The following is a 25,485-nucleotide window of genomic DNA, read 5'->3' on the forward strand; positions in this document are numbered from 1 at the left end:
GTTTTATAATCTACTTTTTTCCCAATCTGCTTTATTTTTCCACAATGTCATTTTTAAACAATTATACACTGTTCCACAAAATTAATAGACTATAATTAATTTAAGCATTCTCCCATTATTGATATTTAGGTTGATATGATATGATTTTTTACCATTGAAATGAAAATGGTGACAAACATTCTTGTCAATAATTTTATGCACATGTTTAGTTTATAAGAATAAATTTGTAAAAGCAATATTGCTGAATCAAAGTGTATGCATTTCTTCAAGTTTTCACTATGTTACCGAATTGTATTTCACACATTTTTATAGCAGTTTATACTTTCACCAGCATATTTGGGAATACATCTCTCCTTGCAACTTTAACAACACAAGGAATTATCATTTTTTCATTGCTATTATTTGATAAACAGAAAACAGTATTCCATTTTAATTTTATATTTATTTGAATACTAACAAAACTTAATTTGTATATTTGTTTGCTTTTGCATGTTTCTTTTTTGAATTTCCATTATTTGTTTTTCAGATAGGTTTTTTATCTGAATTGTCACTTGCTATTCAATTTGCTTATTATGTTTTTGCCTACAAAACGTTAACATTTTTATTCTGTTGAAATATCAACATCTTTTTTGGACTCGGCCCTTTCCTCATTTGGTTATAAATGTTTATCTACCCAGAAATCTGAAAAAAGTTCATCTGCACTCTCTTCTAGTTTTCTTTTACTTTTTAAAATATTTGAAACCCAAGTCCATTAGAAATAAATTTTGAAACTTTTTTTTTTTTTTTGAGACAAAGTCTTGCTCTCTTGCCAGGCTGGAGTGCAGTGGCTAGATCTCAGCTCACTGCAACCTCCGCCTCCCAGGTTCAAGAGATTCTCCTGCCTCAGTCTCCCAAGTAGCTGGGATTACAGGTGTGTGCTACCACACCCAGCTAATTTTTGTATTTTTAGTAAAGACCGGGTCTCACAGTGTTGGTCTGGATGGTCTTGATCACTTGACCTTGTGATCTGCCCACCTCAGCCTCCCAAAGTGCTGGGATTACAGGCATGAGCCACCGTGTCCGGCAAAACATTTAATCTTCATAAATTTTCTGTGAGGATCCATAATGTCTACGCATTAGGGAGTTAACTTCCAAAATGATTCCCTCATTGTCCTAATGCCATATTAGGAAATTGATCCTTTCTAATTGATTTGAAATAGTAAAAATATATAATATAATTCCCATTGAATGAGTACTCTGTGCTGGGACTGTTCTAAGTACTTTCACAGAATAATTTGTTCTAGTCTCACAACAACCTGAGAAGGTAGATAAGTGTATTTTCAGTTCTATTTTACAGATAATGAAACTTATGCACATAGTAGATAGCGACAATATATAATAATAAAGTGATGAAGGCAAGAGACCCTGGAGCCAGTCCGCTTATGTTTACATTCCCATTCCAACACCTACTATCTGTGTGATCTTGGGCAAGGTAGTTAACCTCTCTGTGTATCAACGTCTTCATCTGTAAAATAGTTATAAATCCCTTTTATAGAGGGCCATTATGAAATGAGTTAATAGATGTAAAGTGCATAGAATCATGTCTGACACAATAAGTGCAATAGAACAGCTAGCCATTATTAGTGAGTCTTCCTATTATGCAGGATCTCTAGTGCTCTACAAGTACCATTTTGATGTGTGATATGATCATACATATTTTATAACTTACTTCTTGATTACACATCTTAATGTCATGTGACACAAGTTTTGCCCTGTTGTTTCACCATTTTCAACTTTTTGTGTATTTTTACTCTTTGTTTTTCCAGGGATTTTGATAGGATTTGCATGGAATCCATACATTATTTCAGAGTCAATTAATGTCAAAATATTGAGTTTTTCCACCCAGGCATGTATGTGCAAAATTTAGTAGTTTTCTTCAAATCATCCTACTTGTTTTTTATTGTTTCATCACTGGTGTGTTATTGACCATTTATTCATTCATTAATTTTGGTTGTTTTGGGAGAGAAGGACATTTCCTAACAGTATCATTGATTTTAAAAAACAAAGGAAGAATACCCTGTGATTCAAAGCATAAATGACATAATTACCTTAATGATTTTACTTTGACTTAAATCATACAAATGGACATTTATGCATCAACCTTTTGATATAGAGTCAAGAGCCTTACACTGAGTTTGTATTACCTGAAGTCAAAAGCTTTCTTGACTGGATCATGTATTAATTCCAGTTTTAGCTTTTGTAACATAAAGTGAAAATTAGACTCATATCAAATATGAATGTAAAATTATTCAAAATATTATTACTTTCCCTCCTAGCCTATTATAATGGTCTGGCTCACACCTTATTCCACAGCAACTATTAGCAACTTGTACTTATCAAATATTTCTCAAGCATTTAATTATTCATTTTCATTAAATATATTTATATTCACAATAACACTTTCTTTGATTTTGTAATATTTAATAAAATTACGTAAGTACAAAAATAAATGCACATGATAGAAGCAGGGTGTGCAAAATTCAACCAATTTATGTACATGCAATTCAATTTTTGGGTGTAGGAATGTTTATATATTGTGGAGAGCAAGCTCAGATCTCCTGTGTTCAGAGCGTTAGATTTAGCATACAGTATGTCGTACAGAGAAAATGAGGAGTATTGACTCATCAGATACATCAGTTAAGGGAAGGTTAGTTAAAAGACTCTCTATTATATTTCATTTGGAACTAAACACCATGAAGACTATTTTATTGGTCATAACTTCTTCAATTTATTCTGTTGTGTTTTCAGTTAGACAATCAAATCTGCATCTTTTTAAATTTTATTGCATTGGTTAAGTTCTAAAATACAGTGCTAAACAAAAGTGATGCTAGCCTTTCTATGTCACTATATTTATACGTGATTGAATTTTTTTCATTTGTGAGTATGACACTGTCTCTAGTAGAACGTAAACCCCATTTAGATTTATTTTCATAAATATTTGCTTTTCTTGGTTTACTTTAACCTATTTTTATCTTGTAAGCTTGCTCACATTTTTCTTTGTTTCTTTTGTCCTGTATACTATATTTACTTTTTAAAAATCTTCTGATCATTTGGAGTGGATATGCTGTTTTTTATTCTATTGAGGATTATTATTCAGAAATATGTTTGAAATGTGTGTTTGGATATATATGGCTGTGACTAATTTCTCTAGTCACATCTAAATAAAATATTTATTGAGTCTTTGCACATAGGTTTAGGAAATTAGCATATTTTTGTTTCTCCCATCCCTCCCTATCAGTTTTTCTATCATATAAATTGTGGTTTTAAATATAAATAATTATTATTTCAGTTTTTGCATTTTATATTATGCATATCTTTAAAAATTACTCTTAGCAATTCTTTTTTGCTTTTAATAATATTTTCACTATTTAATATTAAATACATATTTTATTATTTGCTTTTCCAAAGCATATTATTTTACATTACAATTTTCTCAACCTTAAAGTATATGTTCTGATTAATCTGATTAATCATGCAGCAACTCATAATCTTTGTTGAGGGATTTTTAAAATTATATTTAGAATGAAATAATTCCTAAGCCCTTCCAAATCTGAGAAAGTCTTTCTGTTGCTTTTGAACATAAATCACTAAGGCTTTGGTGTAGAATTATTTCACCCCAATTTGTTTTTCTTAAAATTCTGTAGATATTTTGTATGGTCTCTTAAATGTTTTTATTAAAAATAAAGTTGTAGTCTAACCTGCAAGTGCTTAATTCACAGGTATTTTAACTTCCCAGATGCTTGCAAAGCTCTTTCTTATTCTTTTGATTATGTTAATGCATAATTCAATTGTGCTATTGCATTTTTAGTTTCCTCATTGTCTTTTCTTATCTCAGGAAGCTCCACTTTAATTTTAGCCTAACTCTGTTCACTTCCCTTTCATTTGAATCTATGTGAGTCCAAAAGTTTAGCTTCCTGTTGGAAATTTAGATAAAATGTTCAAAAGAGAGGAAATATATCAGAAAAGATTGTAACAAAGGGTATGTTCCTACTTGCATGTGGAGTCAAAATAGCTGAACGTAAAGTGAATAACTTACAGTGCAGCCATAAAGCAGTGGGAAACAAAGGATTGCTTCAGAACAACAAGAATAACCTTTGCAGACATAATGTTGAAGCCGGTTACAACAAAGTACATGCTTTATTATTTAATATATAAGGTGAAACATAGTTACATCAATCTGTAATGATTAACGTCAAAAAGTGGTTACTTTTGTGAGGCATAAAGACTGAGAAGAGACATGAAGGATGTTCGTAGGTTACTGGAATTGTTCTATTTCTTAATCTTCACAGTGGCTGTACTGGCATATTTACGATGTAAAAATAAATAAACAAATCAAGCTTCACACTTAGGATCTGTGATTCCTTCACATGTATGTTATATTTCAGTGAGAGTGCTTAATGAAAAAAGTAAACAACAAATTTATTTATCTAATTTTAAAATATGTGCAACCATACACATCTTCACTGTAATTAGATACAAGCAAAATAATTAAGTCTTGTCAACTGGATTGAAAATATCTGGGTTGGGGGAGCTATTTCACAAGGAACATCTACATGTGTCTACATGTCTTGCCCCCAGGAACTTCTGCAGATAACTGTCTATCCCATTCATGAAGATTTCGAAGGTAAAGTATACCAAACCCTCTATCGTGAATTCATTCCCATGCATTGGAAACTAGCTACTAAATAGATCATTCCAAATAAAATTGTACACTCCTGCTTTTACTCAAGCAATAAAGCAACTCAGCCAAGAAGAGCTCAGTGCGTCCTATCCTTTTGCACAAGACATGCTTGTGGGGAAACTTGTCTTCAACCAGTCTGACCGCACTGAGTTTGTGTTCCGTGTGTTCACTACAGGCACTGAATTCCAGGTTCTTCTCTTCCATCTCTTCCTCCTCCTCTACTTGATGATCCTCTGTGGCAACACAACCATCATCTGGGTGGTGTGCACACGCAGCACCCTCCGCACCCCGATGTATTTCTTCTTGTCCAACCTATCTTTCCTGGAAATCTGCTACACCACCGTGGTAGTACCCTTGATGCTTTCCAACATTTTTGGGGCCCAGAGGACCATTTCGTTGGCTGGATGTGGGGCCCAAATGTTCTTCTTTGTCACCCTTGGCAGCACCGACTGTTTTCTCTTGGCGATCACGGCCTATGACCACTATGTGGCCATCTGCCACCCGCTGCACTACACCCTCATCATGACCCGCAAGCTGTGCGCGCAGATGCTGGTCGGGGCCCTAGGCCTGGCCCTCTTCCTCGCCCTGCAACTCACCACCTTAATCTTCACCCTGCCCTTCTGCGGCCACCGTCAGGAAATCGATCACTTCCTCTGCGATGTGCCGCCCTTCCTGCGCCTGGCCTGCGCTGACATCCACGTGCACTAGGCTGTCCTCTATGTAGTGAGCATCCTCGTGCTGACCATCCCCTTTCTGCTCATCTGCGTCTCCTACGTGTTCATCACCTGCGCCATCCTGCGCATCCATTCTGCTGAGGGCTGCCGCCGGGCCTTCTCCACCTGCTCCTCCCACCTCACCGTGGTCCTGCTGCAGTATGGCTGCTGCAGCCTCGTGTACCTGCGTCCACGGTCCAGCACCTCAGAGGATGAGGACCGCCAAATCGCGTTGGTCTACACCTTTGTCACCCCCTTCCTCAACCCTTTGATTTACACCCTTAGGAATAAGGATGTCAAAGATGCTCTGAGGAAGGCCATTCTCCGTAAAGCAGCCTCTGACGCCAACTGAAGGTTTAGGGGCACTGGGCTGGGTGTCTGTCTGTTGCTATGTCAATGAACGCTAAATGACACAGAATTGTAGTACTTTCCCACACTTTGCACTTGATGTTTCTTTTTTGCCATATTTGCCCCAAGTTCAACAATTCGTGCTTATTTTTCTGAGTGCTTTGACTAAGATATGAAAATTTGGGCAGAACTTACAGTGTAGGAATATTAGTTTACTTAGCTCTACTTGAAGGATTTGTAGCTCACCCATGTCAAGTGCCGTATTAGGAACACCCCTTACGTACTGTGAATAAAGGCTGATAGACTTGCTGCCTCCTGAGGAGATGTTGTAATTTACCCTGTGAAAGTTGCCTTAAGTAAGGAATATTCATAAAGACATACTTTGCTCAAATAAACACATTTTATTATTGTTTTGGGTATCAGCATATGACAAACAAACAACAGCTTACTTAATGCATTAATTTCCTTTGCACCATACATCCCAACTGGCTGCTTTCATTTTCTTCATGCCAGAAAGGGGCTAGGAATTTTCTTTCATTGATAATCACCTACTATGTACCAGCCTTGCTAGGGTATGGAGAATTACATCTGGTCTATGCCAGCCCTGCCCACATGAGCCCTCTGTGCTGGTGGCTCTCACACTAGTCTTTGCTGTTCCACCTTCCTCACCACCTTCTACATCTTCATGATGGCTGCCGCTCACAGATCCACTGAGCAGGTAGCACTACTATGGCACTATTCCTCCTTCAGCAGAGTTTTGTAGCAGAATGGCTGTTACCTCTTCATGGTTGGAACACATGGGATTGTGTTCCAACCCCAAATAAACCCTCAAGTAAAATCCACTTCCCTTTATGGTATTCACAGTGGACACCACACTGCTCAACCTTCTCATTTACACCCTGAGGAACAGCCAGGTCCAGAGGACTCCACGGATAGTTCTTATAAGCAATGACCTCTCCCCTAACAGCTGGGGGAGGGTGCAATCTATCAGGTGAGAGTCTGGATCCAGATCATAAGCTGATTTTAATTAGCAGCTACAGGAAGAGAGTGAACATATCTACCAGTGGATATTAAACTGACCTAAGAAATTGTTATAACCTGGCGGGGCATGGTGGCTCACACCTGTAATCCCAGCACTTTGGGAGGCCAAAGCAGGCAGATTACGAGGTCAGGAGTTTGAGACCATCCTGGCCAACATAGTGAAATCCTGTCTCTACTAAAAATACAAAAATTATCTATGCATGGTGGCACCTGCCTATAATCCCAGCTAGTTGGGAGGCTGAAGCAGGAGAATCGCTTGAACCGGAGTCATAGGTTGCAGTGAGCCAAGATTGTGCCACAGCACTCCAGCCTGGCAACAGAGCAAGACTCCAACTCAAAAAATAAAATAAAATAAAATAAAAAAGAAAAGAAAAAAGAAATTGTTATAACCTTTTTGAATCCTATATGGTTACATTTACCAAAACCCATGAAAGGTTTCTATTCTTTAATTTCAGAATTCTTATTCTAAAAACATAACCTCAGAAAATTAACAGAATGTCAAACAAAACAAAATATAAGGGTGTTTCTTACATTTATAACATGGAAAGTGATTAAAATCTAATTTCCAACAATGTTGGATACAGAAACACAGCATACTAAAATCATTAATATTTAGTAATAAAGGGCAATGTTTATCATTATACCTGTAAGTAATAAAATCAAGATTCAAGCCTTATTTACAATAAGAGCCCAATTTTATAAAAATATATACATGCATAATGAGGAATAGAAACACACCAAAAAGTTAACAGTTATTATCTGTGATGTAGAATTATGAATTTTCTAGTTTTCCTCTTTATTATTTTCCCTGATTTCCAAAATAAGACTATGTTCCTCCTATAATCAGAAATATAACTTCTAGAAGGAATGTGAGGCTTATGTAGATTTATTTGGCATATAAACCTCCCATCATCATAGTTCAGATCCACTTTTTATATTTTTTCTAGATTGGGACTCTTTTGGTGTTCGGGGGGTTCATCTTTTTCCCATTGAAATTGCTTTTGGAACTCCTAATTTTTCACCTGATTTCACACGATGATAAGGAGAAGAACTATAAAGTATTACATATTCTGGGGACAGTCATTGGATTTAACAATACATTAGAAATGCCTTGCTTTTGATATGGTTTGGCACTGTGTCCCCACCCAAATCTCATCTTGAATTGTAATCCCCAGGTGTAGGGGACAGGGAACTGGTGGGAGGTGATTGGATCATGGAGGCAGTTTCCCCCATGCTGTTATCATGGTAATGAGGGAGTTCTTACCAGATCTGATGATTTTAAAAGTGGTGGTTTCCCCTGTGCACCCTCTCTTGCCTGCAGCAATGTAACATGTGCTTTGCTTTCCCTTCACCTTCCGCCATGATTGTAAGTTTCCTGGTGTCTCCTCAGCCATGTGAAACTGTGATTCAATTAAACCTCTTTTGTTTATAAATTACCCAGTCTCAGGCAGTATATTTATGGCTGCATAAGAATGAACTAATACAGCTTCTAAGTATTCCCTTATCCAAAGGGAATACTTCCAAGACCCCGGAGGATATCTGAAACCATAGATAGTATCAAATCCTATACAACCATCTTTTTTTTCCTACACATACATACTTACAATAAAATTTAGCTTATAAGTTAGCTGTAGTAAGAGATTAACAACAGCAACAATAGAATAGAACAATTATAACAACATACTATAATAAAAGTTATGTCAATGTGGTCTCTCTCAAAATATCTTAATGTACAGTACTCCTCCCTCTTCTTTTCATAATGATGTGAGATGATATAATGCCTATGTGATTAGATGAAATGAGGTAAATGACACAGGCATTAGAACACAACATCTGGCTACTATTGACTTTCTGATGGCCAGAAAAAGGATCATCTGCTTGGGGTGATCTTGAATCATCAAGCTATGACAATGTCCATGGTTGGATTTCAGAAGCATAAAATGTTATACAGTGTGGATACACTGGGCAGAGAGAGAATTCACATCCCAGACAGGACAGAATAAGATGACAAGAGATTTTGTCACACTACTCAGAATATCAGACAATTTTAAACTTATGAATTGATTATTTCTTAAATTTTCTATTTAATATTTTCAGACTACAGCTGAAACTGGAAAGCAAAACTGCAGATGGAGGGAAGTAGGGAAGACCACTGTAAATGCTGGAGAAGAAAATAAACTCTCTGGTTAGCAGACTGCATGTCAACCTATCCAGGCCAATTCACATCAGAACATAATGAATCAATTATTTGTATACATTGTGCTAGGCATTGTCTGAAATGCCAACACAAGGGAAGTTTGAAACTGAATTTTCATACCTTCTTTCATTCTTTATTTAATGTCACAAGTCATTCCTAAAATTAACCTGGAACTCGAAAAGAAGAGGGTAAATGTTACATTTGAAAAGAGAGTTGGTTAAACCTTTCAAATTGAATTATTGGGTTCTCCCAGTTCCTTCCTATACATATTCTAGATGAATAGAATGAGTTCCCCTTTCTTATTTTTTCTTATTTTTTAGTTGACAAGTAAAAATTATATATATTTATGGCATACAACAAAATGTTTTAATATATGTAGGCATTGTCAAATGGCTAAATAAAGCTATTTAACATATGAATGATTCCAGACACATTATTTTTGTGGTAAGAATACTTAAAATCTATTCTCAGCCATTTTCAAATACACAGTAAGGTATAATTTACTGTAGACACCATGATGTACAATAGATCTCTTGAACTTGTTTCTGCTGTCTAACTAATATTTTATGTCATTTGACCAACATCTCCCCAATCCTGTCACCCTAAGCCTCTGGTAACCATCTTTTCACTCTGTTTCTGTTAGTTCAACATTTTTACATTCCACATATAAGTGAGATCCTGCAGTATTTGTCTTTCTGTGACTGTCTTATTTCAGTTTATGTGATATTCTCCAGATTCATCCATGTTGTCACAAATGACAAGATTTTTTTTTTTTTTTTTTTTGAGACGGAGTCTTGCTCTGTCACCCAGGCTGGAGTGCAGTGGCCAGATCTCAGCTCACTGCAAGCTCCACCTCCCGGTTTACGCCATTCTCCTGCCTCAGCCTCCCGAGTAGGTGGGACTACAGGCGCCCGCCACCTCACCCGGCTAGTTTTTTGTATTTTTTTAGTAGAGACGGGGTTTCACCGTGTTAGCCAGGATGGTCTCCATCTCCTGACCTCGTGATCCGCCCATCTCGGCCTCCCAAAGTGCTGGGATTACAGGCTTGAGCCACCGCGCCCGGCCTGATTTTTCCTTCTTTTTTAAGGCTAAGTAGTATTTCATTTTCCTCACCTATTCTTCTACTGGTGAACACTTAGGTTAATCTTTCGTCATAGCTACTGTGAAGAAATGCTTCAATGTACATGGAAGAGCTCCTTTTAATTACTGAAAAATTATTCCTTTATATGAGTCTTTCATTGAACTTGTTACATTCTGGAATGAGAATATTGAATGAAATCACAGTACACCACGAGTCAGATGATGGGACAGAAATGTTCATCCTGATATGAGATGATCCCCTCCTATCAAGGAAGCCTCTAGGTAGCGTAAGTGGAAGACAGAACCCGCCAGAGTAGCTTAGCTTTCCTCCCCTGCAGGTTCACCACTTCTTTAAAAATTCTGCTACTTTCATAACCCTGCTCATTCCCTTCATCCAGCCTTTTGGGTGTGTGAATGTGTCCTTAGTGTTAACTGTCTTACAGAGAAGTATTTTCCAAGAAAGTAACCTCTCCCTCTACTGATATTCTCTTTCTATGTCTCTCTCATTGGAATTTTATTAAAATAAATTTTATCAGGCAGTGTAATTACTTGAAAATATGTCCCCCACTGCTAAACAATAAGCCCCTTGAAGCCAGAACACACTACAAAAGCATCACAGATGTTGTGACACTAGGGTTCTTCATCTCTCTTCTGATTGACAGGCGAATGAAGGGTCAGACACATTGGTAGAAGTCAAGTGCTGATGTGAGATTCCTTCCCAGCATTTCTCAAAAATATATATATTTTTAAAATCCGAACTCTGAGAAAAAGTAGTTGAGAAATCAAGAAGAATCAGAAAAAAATTAAAATTCTCCTGCAAGAATTAAAGCATAATAGTCAACATAGAGACGTTACTGATTCGGCGGAATCCACTCATGCCAAGGGTAAAGCAAGAGCAGAAACTGATGACATGCAGGGCCAACGGCTAAGTCTTCATTTCCAAAATCAGTACAAGAGCATTAGGGGAGAAGCAGTGACTGCCTAATCAGTCAGTCTTGCTTGTGGCTATTTTCATGTGTGTGTTCATGGCTCTGTCTGCTGCTAACAGTGAGTCATTCTTACAAGTAAAATGAATACTATTACTAAGCTTTTGCGCCTAGGATATGTTATGCAGATATGAGTGGCGTTGCAAGAAATAATTAGTTTTAGAAGCTAATAAGTATTTAAATTGCATCTGGAAGTGCGAATCTGTGTAGTGCAGTTTACTTGCCTGGGAGATCTGAATGTTATTTAAATACCACCTAATAATGTTCACAGTGAGTTTCCCAGTGCTTGGTTATTTGCTATCATCTACTAAATGCTATATATAATATAACCCTGATATTTATACTTATTAAATAAATTCTAGATATCTATAATAATGAGTAAAGAGTATAAATAATATTGAAAATATTTTAAGAATAATTTACAATTTTGAAATTTCCCAGGAATTCTGATTTCTTATACTCACATTTTGAAGACCTAGGAAACCATAGCATGAACGTATGTTTCTGCATATCTATGTTGTCTAATTAGATCTAATGAGTGTAAATGGAGAGGGGACTAAATAAGGAAACGGTTGATTGAGAAAAGTTATTATACAACAGCACATTCTGGGCAGTTTGATTTGCGACTGTCGGATGAGTCGAAAATAATGCGTACCATAAAGAATCTCAACAGTTAATTTTATAATGATGTCCTCCAACTTCCATCCTCTTTTCTCTCTCTCTCTCTCTCTCTCTCCCTCCCTCCCTCCCTCCCTCCATCTCTCTCTCTCTGTCCTTCTCGTTCTCATTCAGCGGTGACTTTGAAAAACCACATTGTAAAATTAGAGGATCTGATGAAAACCACCAGAACTTTGAAATGCGATGGTGATTCTGGCTTGGGCCTATCTCTGCCCACTAGTTCCAACTTGAGAACTGTCCTCGTTGCCTCTTTTTGGTTTCAATTTAGCTTTCATTAGAAGGGAAAAGTATGACACTCATAGTATTGGGGAAAAGAAGTTATTCAGATGAGATGGGGCACAAGCGGGACAGGGGATAACCATCACCAGAGACCACAGAACACACATTTGATGATCTTTAAGAAACTATGTTGGGAAGACCCAATTATGCCATAATACAATAATTCTTTCAATAAATACTTATTTTGTACATTCACTTACTAATTTTGTTTGTTTATTTTTGAGATGGAGTCTTGCTCTGTCACCCAGACTGGAGTGCAGTGGCACGATCTCGGCTCACTGCAAGCTCTGCCACCCAGGTTCACACCATTCTCCTGCCTCACCCTCCCAAGTAACTGGGACTACAGGCACCCGCCACCACACCCAGCTAATTTTTTGTATGTTTAGTAGAGACAGGGTTTCACCGTGTTAACCAGGATGGTCTCGCTCTCCTGACCTTGTGATCCGCCCACTTCAGCCTCCCAAAGTGCTGGGATTACAGGCGTGAGCTACCGCGCCTGGCCTCACTTACTAATTTTTAAACAAATATTTCAACAGAATATACTATTTGCTAAAGTCCCTGATTCCATGGATCTAATATTCATGAGGGGAGAAAAGATAATGAATAAATAAATAAACACACAAGGGCTATACAAACAAGCAGAAAATTGGAGGCAAGTGTTTAGGATAAGGTAGAGAATGTTGAGGGATAGTAAATTGAAATGGAGAAGAGGCCATGACATATCGCAGAAACTGGATTATATGTTTGGTGTTCATTGACAAAAGCATAAGATATCTGCTTTCAAAAATTTACACACTATTGGGAAAATGGACATAGTTATAAGTCAATCTTATTTTTTCTAGAGAAGAATAATAGATGCAAGAAGACAGTGATGTAAGAAATGCCAGGCCGGGCGCGGTGGCTCAAGCCTGTAATCCCAGCACTTTGGGAGGCTGAGGCGGGCGAATCACAAGGTCAGGAGATCGAGACCATCCTGGCTAACACGGTGAAACCCCGTCTCTACTAAAAATACAAAAAACTAGCCGGGCGAGGTGGCGGGCGCCTGTAGTCCCACCTACTCGGGAGGCTGAGGCAGGAGAATGGTGTAAACCTGGGAGGGGGAGCTTGCAGTGAGCTGAGATCCGGCCACTGCACTCCAGCCTGGGTGACAGAGCCAGACTCTGTCTCAAAAAAAAAAAAAGAAAAAAAAAAGAAATGCCAGATGCCTGCCTTGAGATATGTTCTAAGAAGTCCTTCTGTGCATTCTACAAGAGAGTTTTATATTTCTTTCTACAACTGATGACGTCCTCTTAGTAATCTTGGCTCCAAAATATCTAAATTGCCAACTACCTTCCACACTCATGTACCAGGCCCCACGCCTCCAGGAGACAGTCTTTGTAGCTATAATACATAAGTGCCTCCAACTGGCATATTCTTTCCTGGGTCCTCTTACGCCTGAGAAACTGCCACATGTCTGGATGTTCCTGTCGAGTCCAATGCCTGTGCGTTCACTTCCTGTTAGACTGTCTGTCTGAGGGGATGACAGTTTCACTGCGGACATTATCATAAGTAAGAGCATCCTTGGCTCCCCTCGGCCTCCCTGATTCTCCCTGCAGAATCCCAAGAAAGACAACATCCCAACCTCCACTTATCTGAAAAAAATATATAAGGCAGAAAACGATTTTCCACTGACTCTGATGTTATAGTAGAGTCAAACTCTACCTGAAGCAAAATGAAAAAATGGTAGGCATCCTTTGTTCTTATTAGTATTTTAATTGAAGTGTAAATAACATACACTAAAATGCACGGATTGGTTCTGTTTGATGTATTCAATAATGAAATATTTTCATCATTCTGGAAAATTCCCATTTCCCTTTCCAATCAATTCTCCTTCCTGCTGATCAACCACTATTCTGACTTCCATCACAAAGATGAGATTTGTCCATTTAAGAATTTCTAGAAACGAACTCATACGGTATGCATTCTTCTGAGTTTGGCTTCTTTCACTTAACATAACGTTTCTGAGATGGATACGGGTTGCTCTGCGTTGCTGCAGTTCATTCTTTTGTATCTCTAAGTAGTAGTCCATTGTATGAATACACCAAAATTTGTTAACCAAATTTCTTTATCCATTGTGAGCTTGGTTTCAATATCTATTTGTTAACTAAATTTCTTTATCTATTGTGAGCTTGGTTTTAATCTCTCTCTCTCTCTCTCTCAATATTTTGTACTTAACAACTAAAATGGGCACTTATCATTAGATGATTTTCTGACTGACCCTCATATTTCTGTTCCTCCCCACCCCCATCCCTCACTGTCTCAGAGCCTAACAAACCTTTATCTTTACCAGGCCTTTCTGGCGATATTTTGTTGTCAGTGTTTATCTCAAATCAGCTAAGAGAGGAGGCTGGGATTGTTAAGCTCTTTAATTATCCTCCCTAGGATGCTGACCTCTCTGAAGTAAAGAAAAGTTAATATTTAATGAGCTGCTGACTATGTGCCAGTGATGCAGGACAGGCCTAGCCCGGGAGGGTCCTTGGCTTTGCCAAGGAAAGGATTCAAGGGCAAGCTGATGGGCTAGACAGCAATCTTTGTTGAATGGCACTGCTCCTTGCAGAGCAGGGATAACTCATAGGCAACGCACCCAGAGTCAGCAAAGTATGAGTTGTTGGTAACTGTATTTATAGTCACATATACACACTTCCAATCTAACACTAATTAAGGGGCTGGTTAATATAAATTGAGAGGCAGGTTATTTTGAACTTTCTAGGAAAGAGATGGTAACTTCTGGCTCATTGCTATGGAAATGGGTGGTAACTTCCAAGATTGTTGCCATGGCATTTGTAACTAGCCATGGCACTGGTGAAAGTGTCTTATGCTAATGAGTAATGAAGACAGCCAGGGATTGCTATAGCCACCATTCGCTGGGTTCAGCCAGTTTCTTCACTTTATCCTGTCTGGACCAGATCCTGTTTTGGTCAGCAGGGATGCGACCAGAAAAGAAGTCCTGCTGGTCTCCTACCTCACCAGAGACCAAGGTAGCTGTTTTGCAAACATCATCTGCAGTTTACTGATATGGTAAAGGGGGCTCTGAGAAGTTAAGCCACATGCCCAACGTCACACACTCAGAACATAGCAAAGCTGGAATTCAAACCCAGGTCTGTCTCGCTTCAAAGTCTCTGCTCTTTCTGCTACATCTACCTGCCTCCAGGGAACACTGCACTAGGAAATCTTCCAGTGAGTTTTCATTTTGGTTCTGCCAAAACTCACCACCTGGTGTTAACGAGTCACCCATCACTCTGGGGATCAATGTACTCATGTTTACAATAAGTAGTGCTCTAGGCGAACTTTGTGGTCCCCTCCAGCTCTAGATTCTATGACTCTGTTAGTGGAATCACTCTAAATTGCATACTTTGTGAGTGACTAGAAATCATCTGGTTAGGAATTGGCATGAGAAAATTCAAACACCTTATCCTGATATTAAACACTTGCCAAGATCAGGCCCCAAGTTGCCTTAAAACTTTGTTTCTTATTCATTTATATAAACTTCAACCTCAGCAATGTTAGACTCTTAATTGAACCCAAAACGCATCATACATGGTCCCACCACCCGTAACATCTATCCACTTCAAAATCCCTCTCTGTGTCTCCCCATCTGTATAAATTCTGCCCATTTCAAATGCATGGCTCTAGTTCGCTTTCTCAATGAAATATTTACTATTACTCAAGTCCACGGATATCTCTCTTCTCTGAATTTCTGTAGCACTTTTCCTACCATGCTTGATATCTCATGATACCCATTTGACTGGTCTCCACCTGATATTCGTACCTATAAGCTCTTTCTTTCTGTTCACATATTATATCTGCACATCAACTGTGAACTTCTAAAGGATAGAACCAGGACTTTAGTCAACATGACTCCCCATAATATGTAGGCCAGAACAGGGTACAGAGTGAGTCCTAAGAAATGTTCCATTAACAAACACTGAAGAGATTAACTGCAGTCCGAGGCTCTGGAAATGTTTCAAAGTCTTTCTCTTTTGTCTGGTAGATGTAAAACATAAGAAAGGATAGTAAACAACAAAATCCTTGAATTTCTTCTAAATAAATACCACAATGTGTTTATGTAGCTTAATACAATTGATAAGATAATATTTCTAAAATGCAAACCACATTCAAAAATATTATAATTTGGAACTAAAATTCCAGATGACTTGAATCATAAATAGAAGAGAGAGAATAAAAGAAGAAAGATGGTAAAGTATTCTGAAATTTCATTTTGTTTGAAAGAAATTTATAGATATTAATTAATTCATAAATTTAATTGTTATTAGTTTATGTATGGTTCTTTAAAATATGTATGCTTCTTTAACACTAATAGAATATATATTGCATCAATATATTTCAAGCCAATAGAAGGGGTAAAAGAAAATTAAACTCCATCAATCTGGCAATCGTTAAGAGAAGAAATATGAAATAGTTTTTAAAATGTAGTAAATGGGCTGGGTGCCATGGCTTACGCCTGTAATCCCAGCATTTTGGGAGGCTGAAGCGAGTGGATTGGCTGAGGTCAGGAGTTCGAGAACAGTCTGGCCAACATGGTGAAACCCCGTCTCTACTAAAAACACACAAAAAATTATCAGGGCATGGTGGCATGCGCCTATAATTCCAGCTACTCGGGAGGCTGAGGCAGGGGAATTGCTTGAACCAGGGAGGTAGATATTGCAATGAGCCAAGATCTTACCACTCTGCTCCAGCCTGAGCCACAGAGCAAGACTTTGTCTCAAAAGATAAATAAAAAAAAATAAATAAATAAATAATAAATAAAATGTAGTAAATGGAAAACATAAACTCAATGTATCAGTGACCCTATATATGTGAATTGCTTAGATTTATTTGTTAAAAGACTGAAATGCTCAGATTTTGTGTTAAAATGCAGATACATGTTCATAACATGAGACACACTTAAGATACTTAAAGTAAGTGGATCAACAGAGATAGAGCCAAACAAGCACTAACTTTTTTTAAAAAGTAGATCCGACAATACTAATATCAGACATAGTGCAATTCATAGGAGCAATATTAAATAGGATCAAAAAGACTATTTCACCTTTATAAAAGTTTCAGGAAACCAACAGTAAGTTCATTACGATTAATTGTATCATATCCACAGTAACAACTTAGCAAGAATATTATTACCAAAAGGACAACTATTAGCCAATCTGACTCACCATGGATGTAAAAATATTACATAAATATTACTTAGCTAAATTTGACAGTGTGGCAAATGAATAATACATTATAGCCAAATTAGATGTTAAAAGCATAGGCTGCTGTAATATTAGAAAGTCAATTAATGTAAGTAACTACATATTAATCACTTTTTTAAAAATCTAATAATTTCAATAGATATTATAAAGGCATTTGGTGAAATTCAATATATACTTTAAATAACACTAAATATCTTTTAAAAAATAAAACTTAAAGTCTGACCGATATGCTTATTAGCCGTCATTAAAACACAGTTTTGCTAGAGATACTAGTCAATGAAATAAAACTGGAAAAAAACAAACAAGGAATCAAAATATTAAAAAATGAAGGTTGAAATTATCATTTTGCTGATGTTACTATTTTTCTCGTGGCAAAAGAAAATCAAGTGTGAACTATTATACCAACAAAAAAGTTTAGTAGAGAAATGTGATAATAACAAACAAATTCTACACTGTTTCCTACATATCTGTAAACAAATTTACGTCAGCAAAAAATATCATAAGACACTCGGAACAACTTAATAATCTATATGTTTAAAATAGAAAGAAAACTATAAAATGTCATTAAAAACATGTAAGAAGACTTGAACAAACAAATGAAGAGACAACTATAAATATTACAACTTGAAAAATAATTCATATCAAAGTCTATAGTAATATAGATTGTAATTAAGATGTGAGATGTGTGATTTCTTAATTTTTATTTTGTATTAATGCATAAATATTTTATTTATTGATTCACATATTTTTATTGACACATCGTCCCCCATATTTTTGGGGAACGTGATATTTTGATATACTCATATAATGTGTAATCATCAAATTAGGAGACTGGGATATCTATCACCTGAAACATTTATCTTTTCTTTATGCTGGGAACATTAGAATTATTCTCTTTTAGCTATTTTGAAATATACAGTAGATAATGGTTTATAATAGATAATAGATAATAGTCCCCCTAATGATTTATCAAACAATACATCTTATTTCTTCTATCTAACTGGATTATTGTACCCATTAATCAACATCTCATCAACTCCACTCCGTCTTCGCACTCCTGGGTCCTGGTAACCACCAATCTACTCTAAGGATGCATGTTATTCTTGTGACTTACCATGGTGGTTACAGGTTTTGTTTCCAAGACAAGAGCTAAGTGGAAAAGCTCCAACCCCCTCAGAGGTTGGAATAGGACACAAATACCTGCAAGTTCACCAAAGCTGAACCATCACAACTGTGCCATACACTCATGGAAATGCAGAAATTTCTTCAACATACAAATTTCATTTCCTTTGGACATATACCTAGTAGTGGGATTGCTGGATCATATGGTAGTTCTATTTTTAATTTCTTGAGGAAACCCCATTCTGTTTTTCATAGCGGCTGTACTACTTTACAATTCCACCAACAGTGTGTAAGTGTGTATGTTCCCATTCCTCCACATCCTCACTAATACTTGTTTTCTTTTGTCTTCTGACAAATAGCCATCCTAATAAGAGTAAGGAGATGTCCCAAGATAATTTTGATTTGGAATTCTCTGATGATTAATGATATTAAACATTTTTTATACATCCATTTGGCCATGTCATCTTTTGAGAAATGTGTATTAAGGTCTGCCCATTTTCAATTAGGTGGGTTTTTTGCTGTTAAGTTCCTTATATAGCCTAATATTATAACCATTGTCAGATGCATAATTTGCAAATACTTTTTGAAATTTTGTAGATTATCTCTTCAATCTGTTAATAGTTTTCCTTGCTGTGCAAAATCTTTTTAGTTTGATTTAACCTCATTTGTCTATTTTTGCTTTTAATGCCTGAGCTTTTGAGATCTTATTTTACAAATTTGTGCCCAGCCCAATGTAATGAAGTGTTTCCCTATGTTTTCTTCTGTTAGTTTCATAGATTATGGTTTTACATTTATGTCTATCATCTATTTTAAATTTATGTTTGTATATGGTGAGAGACAGTCTAGTGTCACTCTTCTGCATGTGAATATTCCGTTTTACCAACACCAGTTATTGTCTTCAACCCAATGTGTTGTGCTTGGCGTCTTTATCAAAAATCCATTGGTTTTAGGTGCTTAAATCTATTTCTATGCTTTCTATTTTGTTTCACTGCTCTATGTGTCTGTTTTTATGCCAGCCCCATGCTGTTTTGGTTACTATAGCTTTATAGTATATTTTGAAGTCAGGTAATGTGGTGCCTTCAGCTTTATTCGTTTTTTTCAGGACTGCTTTGTCAATTTGGGGTCTTTTACGGTTCCATGTGAATTTTAGAATTTTTTTCTGTTTCTGTGAAGAATGTCATTGGAATTTTTATAAGGATTGTAATAAATCTGTAGATCTCCTTGGGTAGTATGGTTATTTTAACAATATCAATTCTTCTAATCCTTGAACACAAGATATTGTTCCATATATTTGTGTCTTCCTCAGTTTCTTTCATCAAAGATATAGTTTTCAGGGTAGAAATCTTTCACCTCCTTAGTTAAGTTTATTCCTAGTTATCTTTCATTTGCAGCTATTGTAAATGGAATTGCTTGCCTTAATTCACTGCTAGCATATACAAGTGTTACTGATTTTTGTGTGTTAGTGCATAAATAAATAGAATAACTTGACTTCTTCCTTCTCTATTACCCCATTATTTTAAATATTATTCATTGATACACTTAATCCATAGGTTGAGGTTTTCCTACTGAAGAGGCGATCAGCATTCTTAGTTTGGGTGAGAAATAAGTGTACTATATTGTGAGGCACCTCTAAGCATTGGAAGAAGGGATATATTAATTTTGCTTGAGTCCCTGGCTGGGCAGCCTCTATTGCTTCTGCCCATTTCAGGATGTCATTTTCCATCATTCCCATTGTATTGTAAACCACTCAATTATCATTTCAATACGTTTATTTGCAAAATTAGAAACCCAGCGTTTGTCTTTAGTTTGCAATTAAGAGCTCTGAATGTGGAATCACTGGGTCTCCAATTTCCAATGCTAACATTTATTCAACTTATGCCAAGATCATATCCTATTTCCTTCCACTAGATATGACATCGCTTTGGATTCATAATCTCTGGTCAAAAAATTCAACTCAATTATCTAGGTATTTCCTAATTGTTTCCCACCATTAGGCACTAGAAGAGACACAGAAAAGGACTCTGAAAATGCTGACCATTTCACTGGGGATGACACACAGCACAAGCAACTCCCTCCCTGTGAAGAGCAATAATGAACTAAGTTACAGATAGGAAATCACACGCGGGAAGAGCATGTGAAGACAAAACAAGGGGAGAAAGCAGAGCTGTCTCTCTATTCCCCATTTACCTCATCAAAACTGGGATCTAAAAGTTACTGTTTGTCTTGAGGAAAACACTTGAGGGATATTATCCCAAAGGGATGAAAAGGACCTGAATGTCCCAGGTGAGCCCAACACAATGATTCTATTAACTCCAAAGCTTGGAGGAAGAGTTTAATCTGAAAAATACCTAAGAGCTGCTGAGTCTCCACCTGCAAATCTGCTAAAGATAAGGAAGCCATTGGGTCTAGAAACCAGTAACTTCCTGAGATTTTTACCATCATTCAGAGGTGAGTCTCTTCAGAATCCAGCACTGGTCTTTACCAGCTAGGCAGCCACCTTAAGAACTCAGAACAATTTGTGCAGGAGTACGGGTAGGTGGGAAAAGTAGAATGGAAAGGAGAGATCAGAGATTGTCACTCAGAAACATACAATTCCCCTCTCTAGTCAAGCCCAAACCAGCCTAGGACTTGTTAACCACAGTCCAGTCCGTATCTTCAATATAGATGCCTGCTAGTTATTTAGCTCCTTTCAGTTTTATTGTGGATTCTCCCTTCTGCATGTGTTTTCCCTTCTCTCTGATTTGTAAGCCAAGCTTTTCCGGAGGAAAGAGACTTCAGATCTCTGCTTCAATCTCCAATGCCTTTCAGTTTTCTAGAATTCCAGAGATGGTTTCCTCTTTTCTGGCCTCTGAATGGAAAGAAAATCTTTGAGAGACAAGTGATTTTGAAGATAGGTTGAAGAGAGGGATAAAATGAGAAGGAGACATTGTGAAAAGAGTAGAAAGAGGGACCAATGTCTCTTTGTTCCCAAGCTGATATTATTTTCAATAAGTCACAACGAAAATCATACTAGCTCCAATCTCCCTTCCCTACTCCTAGATGACACCTTGTGATATCCATTTACCTTTCTCGCCACTTAAGGTTTTAAAAATGTTTAAATTTGGCCGGGCGCAGTGGCTCACGCCTGTAATCCCAGCATTTTGGGAGGCCGAGGTGGGCGGATCACAAGGTCAGGAGATCGAGACCATCCTGGCTAACACGGTGAAACCCCGTCTCTACTTAAAAATACAAAAATTAGCCGGGCATGGTGGTGGGCGCCTGTAGTCCCAGCTACTCAGGAGGCTGAGGCAGGAGAATGGCGTAAACCTGGGAGGCAGAGCTTGCAGTGAGTGGAGATCGTGCCATTGCACTCCAGCCTGGGTGACAGAGTGAGACTCCATCTCAAAAAATAAATAAATAAATAAATAAATAATAAATAAATAAAAATGTTTAAATTTGATACTAAAGATCCATTTCCAGGTATTAAAAAACCAAGTCCAGCCCAATTTTAAACTTCAGCTTCACTATCAATTCAAAGCGTGGGTCTTCCCTTTTGACCTCAGATCTGATGTGTAGCTTGGGTTGTACAGTGGAAAGGTGGGAGCATATGTTCTTCCCTTGCTCTGTTGCCATAGATACTAGTAGCTGGTGCCTTATATGTGGCAGGCCTGGTGTTTCTTGAGATCATTTTGAGGTTCGTCAGAGGCTCCCTTTTGGAGACTGCCCTATTATGCAGTCCCCTGACAAGGACAATAGATTATGTCCCTGATCTCTTTAAGATCTCTGTTTCTTAAGAGAGCCACCTCATTATTGCTACAGCCTCCTCTGCCCTGATAGGCTGTTTCTGGATTGGAATCTCAACAAGGTGACTTGACTGCAATGACCTCCTATAGCATCACATGTCCTATGGGAAATTGACATATTTATGCCATGCCATGGGTGAAAATGCAGTATTGCCCTACTAACCACCATCTTTTCCCTCTACCCCTGCCATCATGACCTGATCCAGTGACCCCCTCACCTTTAGAAGTGAGAGGCAAACAGAAATCTTTAAGTGTATGTGTGCCCCCTAAATTTTCTTGAAGCTAATATGTAGCCACAGATGAACTAAAACCCTCGTTGCTCCTCCTTGCACTCATTCCTCAAAAGCACTTGTTCTGCATTAGTGGGATGAAGCACCCACACAATGGTGTACACTCCCATAGCCATTCCTAACCCTCAGTTGTGTTTACTTCCCCAGTCTCTTCACTTCCACGAGACTTGAAATTTTTTTTCTTTTAGATTGAAAGGATAAAGTTGAACAAGGGGACCAGTTTGGTCACTTTTAAGTAATTGCTGCACGTGTATATAACATCTTTAGAATATAGGATATGCCTCACCTATGATCCTCATTTGGGAGATTGAAACTACATTTAGAACCAACTGGAAAAGTCACATTCAGAATCCTGTTAGAGTTTAAAACATGTTCATTGAGAAGTATCTGCCATGTCCTGTCTTTTTCCATGACACTTTCCAAATTTCTACACTGCTGAAATACTTCCTTATTCAGTAGCACTTCCACTTAATAAGCAGAAGAAACTTTCTTGCCCATCAGCCAAAAGGAAGTGCCTCACTGCAATGACTGCAGTCAGATGACACCATGCTAAGTTTTCTTGTAGGAGTATGAAGACTTTGTGTTCCTTTCTTCAGATCAGCAGAAACATGCATCAAGGAAACCAAACCACCATCACTGAATTCATTCTCCTAGGACTCTCCAACCAGGCTGAACATCAAAACCTCCTCTTTGTGCTTTTCCTGGGTATGTACCTGGTCACTGTGGTTGGGAATGGGCTCATCATTCTGGCCATCAGCTTGGATACATACCTTCACACCCCCATGTATCTCTTCCTTGCCAATCTATCCTTTGCTGGTATTTCCTCCATTTCCAACTCAGTCCCCAAAATGCTGGTGAGTATTCACACCAACAGCCAATCCATCTCTTATGAGAGCTGCATCACACAGATGTACTTTTCTATAGTGTTTGTCGTCACTGACAATTTGCTCTTGGGGACCATGGCCTACGACCGCTTTGTGGCGATCTGCCACCCTCTGAATTATATAACTCTCATGCGGCCCAGGTTCTGCATTTTGCTCACTGTCATCTCGTGGCTCCTCAGTAATATTATAGCTCTGACACACACCCTTCTGCTCATTCAATTGTTCTTCTGTGACCACAACACCCTCCCACACTTCTTCTGTGACTTGGCCCCTCTGCTCAAACTGTCCTGTTCAGACACAATGATCAATGAGCTTGTGTTGTTTATTGTGGGTTTATCAGTTATCATCTTCCCCTTTGCACTCATCTTCTTCTCCTATGTCTGCATCATCAGAGCTGTCCTGAGAATATCATCCACACAGGGAAAGTGGAAAGCCTTCTCCACTTGTGGCTCTCACCTAACAGTTGTATTACTGTTCTACGGAACCATTGTAGGTGTGTACTTTTTCCCCTCCTCCGTTCACCCTGAGGACACTGATAAGATTGGTGCTGTCCTATTCACTGTGGTCACACCCATGATGAACCCCTTCATCTACAGCTTGAGGAATAAGGATATGAAAGGTGCCCTGAGAAAGCTCATCAATAGAAAACTTTCTTCCCTATGATGCCCTGGACATCTACATTCTTTTAGTCCACACAATCAGATAAATGATTCAACCCAGAGTGTATGGCGCAGTTATGATGGTTCAACTTTTGATAAACTTGCAGATATCTGTCTCCTATTCCAACTGCTGAGGGAGTTGGAGCTTTTCCACTTAGCTCTTGTCTTGTAAATAAAACTGGTAACCACCATGGTAAGTCACAAGAACAACATGCATCCTTAGAGAGTAGGTTGGTGGTAACCAGGGCCCAGGAGAAGAGAAGTGGAGTGGAGCTGAATAGAGGTTGATTAATGGGTACAGCAATACAGTTAGATAGAATAAATAAGACCTAATGTTTGATAAATCATTATGGGAGACTATGGTAAACAATAATTTGTTATATATTTCAAAATAGCTAAAAGAGAATAATTCCAATGTTCCCAGTGTAAAGAAAAGATAAATGTTTCAGGTGATGGATATCCTAATCTCCTAATTTGATTATTACACATTATATGAATATATCAAAATATCAGATGTTCCCCAAAAATATGGGGGACAATTTATCAATAAAAATACATGTATGAATAAATAAAAAATTTACATATAAAAATAGAGATTAATTTTAAAACACACACCTTGATTACAATCTATATTATTACAAACTTTGGTACAAATTATTTACAACCTATACTATATCACAGGTGCATATAGTGCCTACAGTCTAGCTTTTTAGCTTTGAAGACAATTACTACTTCTTTCTTTAATCTACATTTCTTTAGGTCAGCTTTTCTCAAAGTTTGTTTTGTTAAGGTAAAATTCAGTGAGATGTTTAATGGCTGCAACAACAAAGATTCCCATGGTCAAATAATTTTTGGCAACTCTGAGTTATATGAAGCAAAATGTATTAACTGGACAACTCCCAGAACCTTCAGTGTCATGTAAATCTCCAAGAGGGTAAGATGGTACACAGCATTTCTCAAGACTAAACTTGAGATAATTGAAATTCAATTTTTTCCATCATACAGAACCTGATTCATCACAGAGTTGTTCATGGAACTAGCATTGTACAAATATGTTTTAGGAAACATGACTCCAGATGACTTCAATTATTTCCATGGAAAACCACCGAGTTTATGTATAAAGGTATCAGTTATAGTTCTGACTCTGTCCCCAACAGCTGTGTAGTATACAGTAGACACTAAAAATAATGTGATACTTTTTTTTAACTGCCCACCCTCCTGGCTTCCAACTCCAACCTACCTGCCCTGCCAAATTAAGTTTATTTTTTCCCAGCCTAAGCTGACTTCCATTCTTCTCTAAACTTGGAATCATCCAACCTATTTAAGAGGAAACGTATAATCAGCCACCTGCCTTTCTCCATGCTATCTACATGCTTGATGCTTCCTTTTAGTTTTCATTATAAATGTAAAACCCACCTGCTTTTGTATGGGCTACCAAATAAGCCTCTCAACAGTTC

At 37.6% G+C, this 25,485-nt stretch overlaps 2 protein-coding genes across 2 annotated transcripts; both read left to right on the plus strand.

Moving 5' to 3' along the window:
• Nucleotides 1–4,786: 4,786 nt before the first annotated feature.
• On the plus strand, nt 4,787–5,785 carry LOC117081613 (olfactory receptor 10Q1). The gene is given in 1 exon segment (XM_033207789.1): nt 4,787–5,785. A coding segment is annotated over 1 exon segment (960 nt). The 5' UTR covers nt 4,787–4,825.
• Nucleotides 5,786–23,054: 17,269 nt separating this feature from the next.
• LOC117081182 (olfactory receptor 1S2) lies at nt 23,055–24,032 on the plus strand. The gene has a single exon (XM_033206889.1). It carries the CDS (start codon nt 23,055–23,057, stop codon nt 24,030–24,032), a length of 978 nt encoding a protein of 325 aa, XP_033062780.1.
• The last annotated feature ends 1,453 nt before the right edge of the window (nt 24,033–25,485 follow it).

The sequence above is a fragment of the Trachypithecus francoisi genome, unplaced genomic scaffold (genome assembly GCF_009764315.1).
Source record: "Trachypithecus francoisi isolate TF-2019V2 unplaced genomic scaffold, Tfra_2.0 Lachesis_group8, whole genome shotgun sequence".
Lineage (NCBI taxonomy): Eukaryota > Metazoa > Chordata > Mammalia > Primates > Cercopithecidae > Trachypithecus > Trachypithecus francoisi.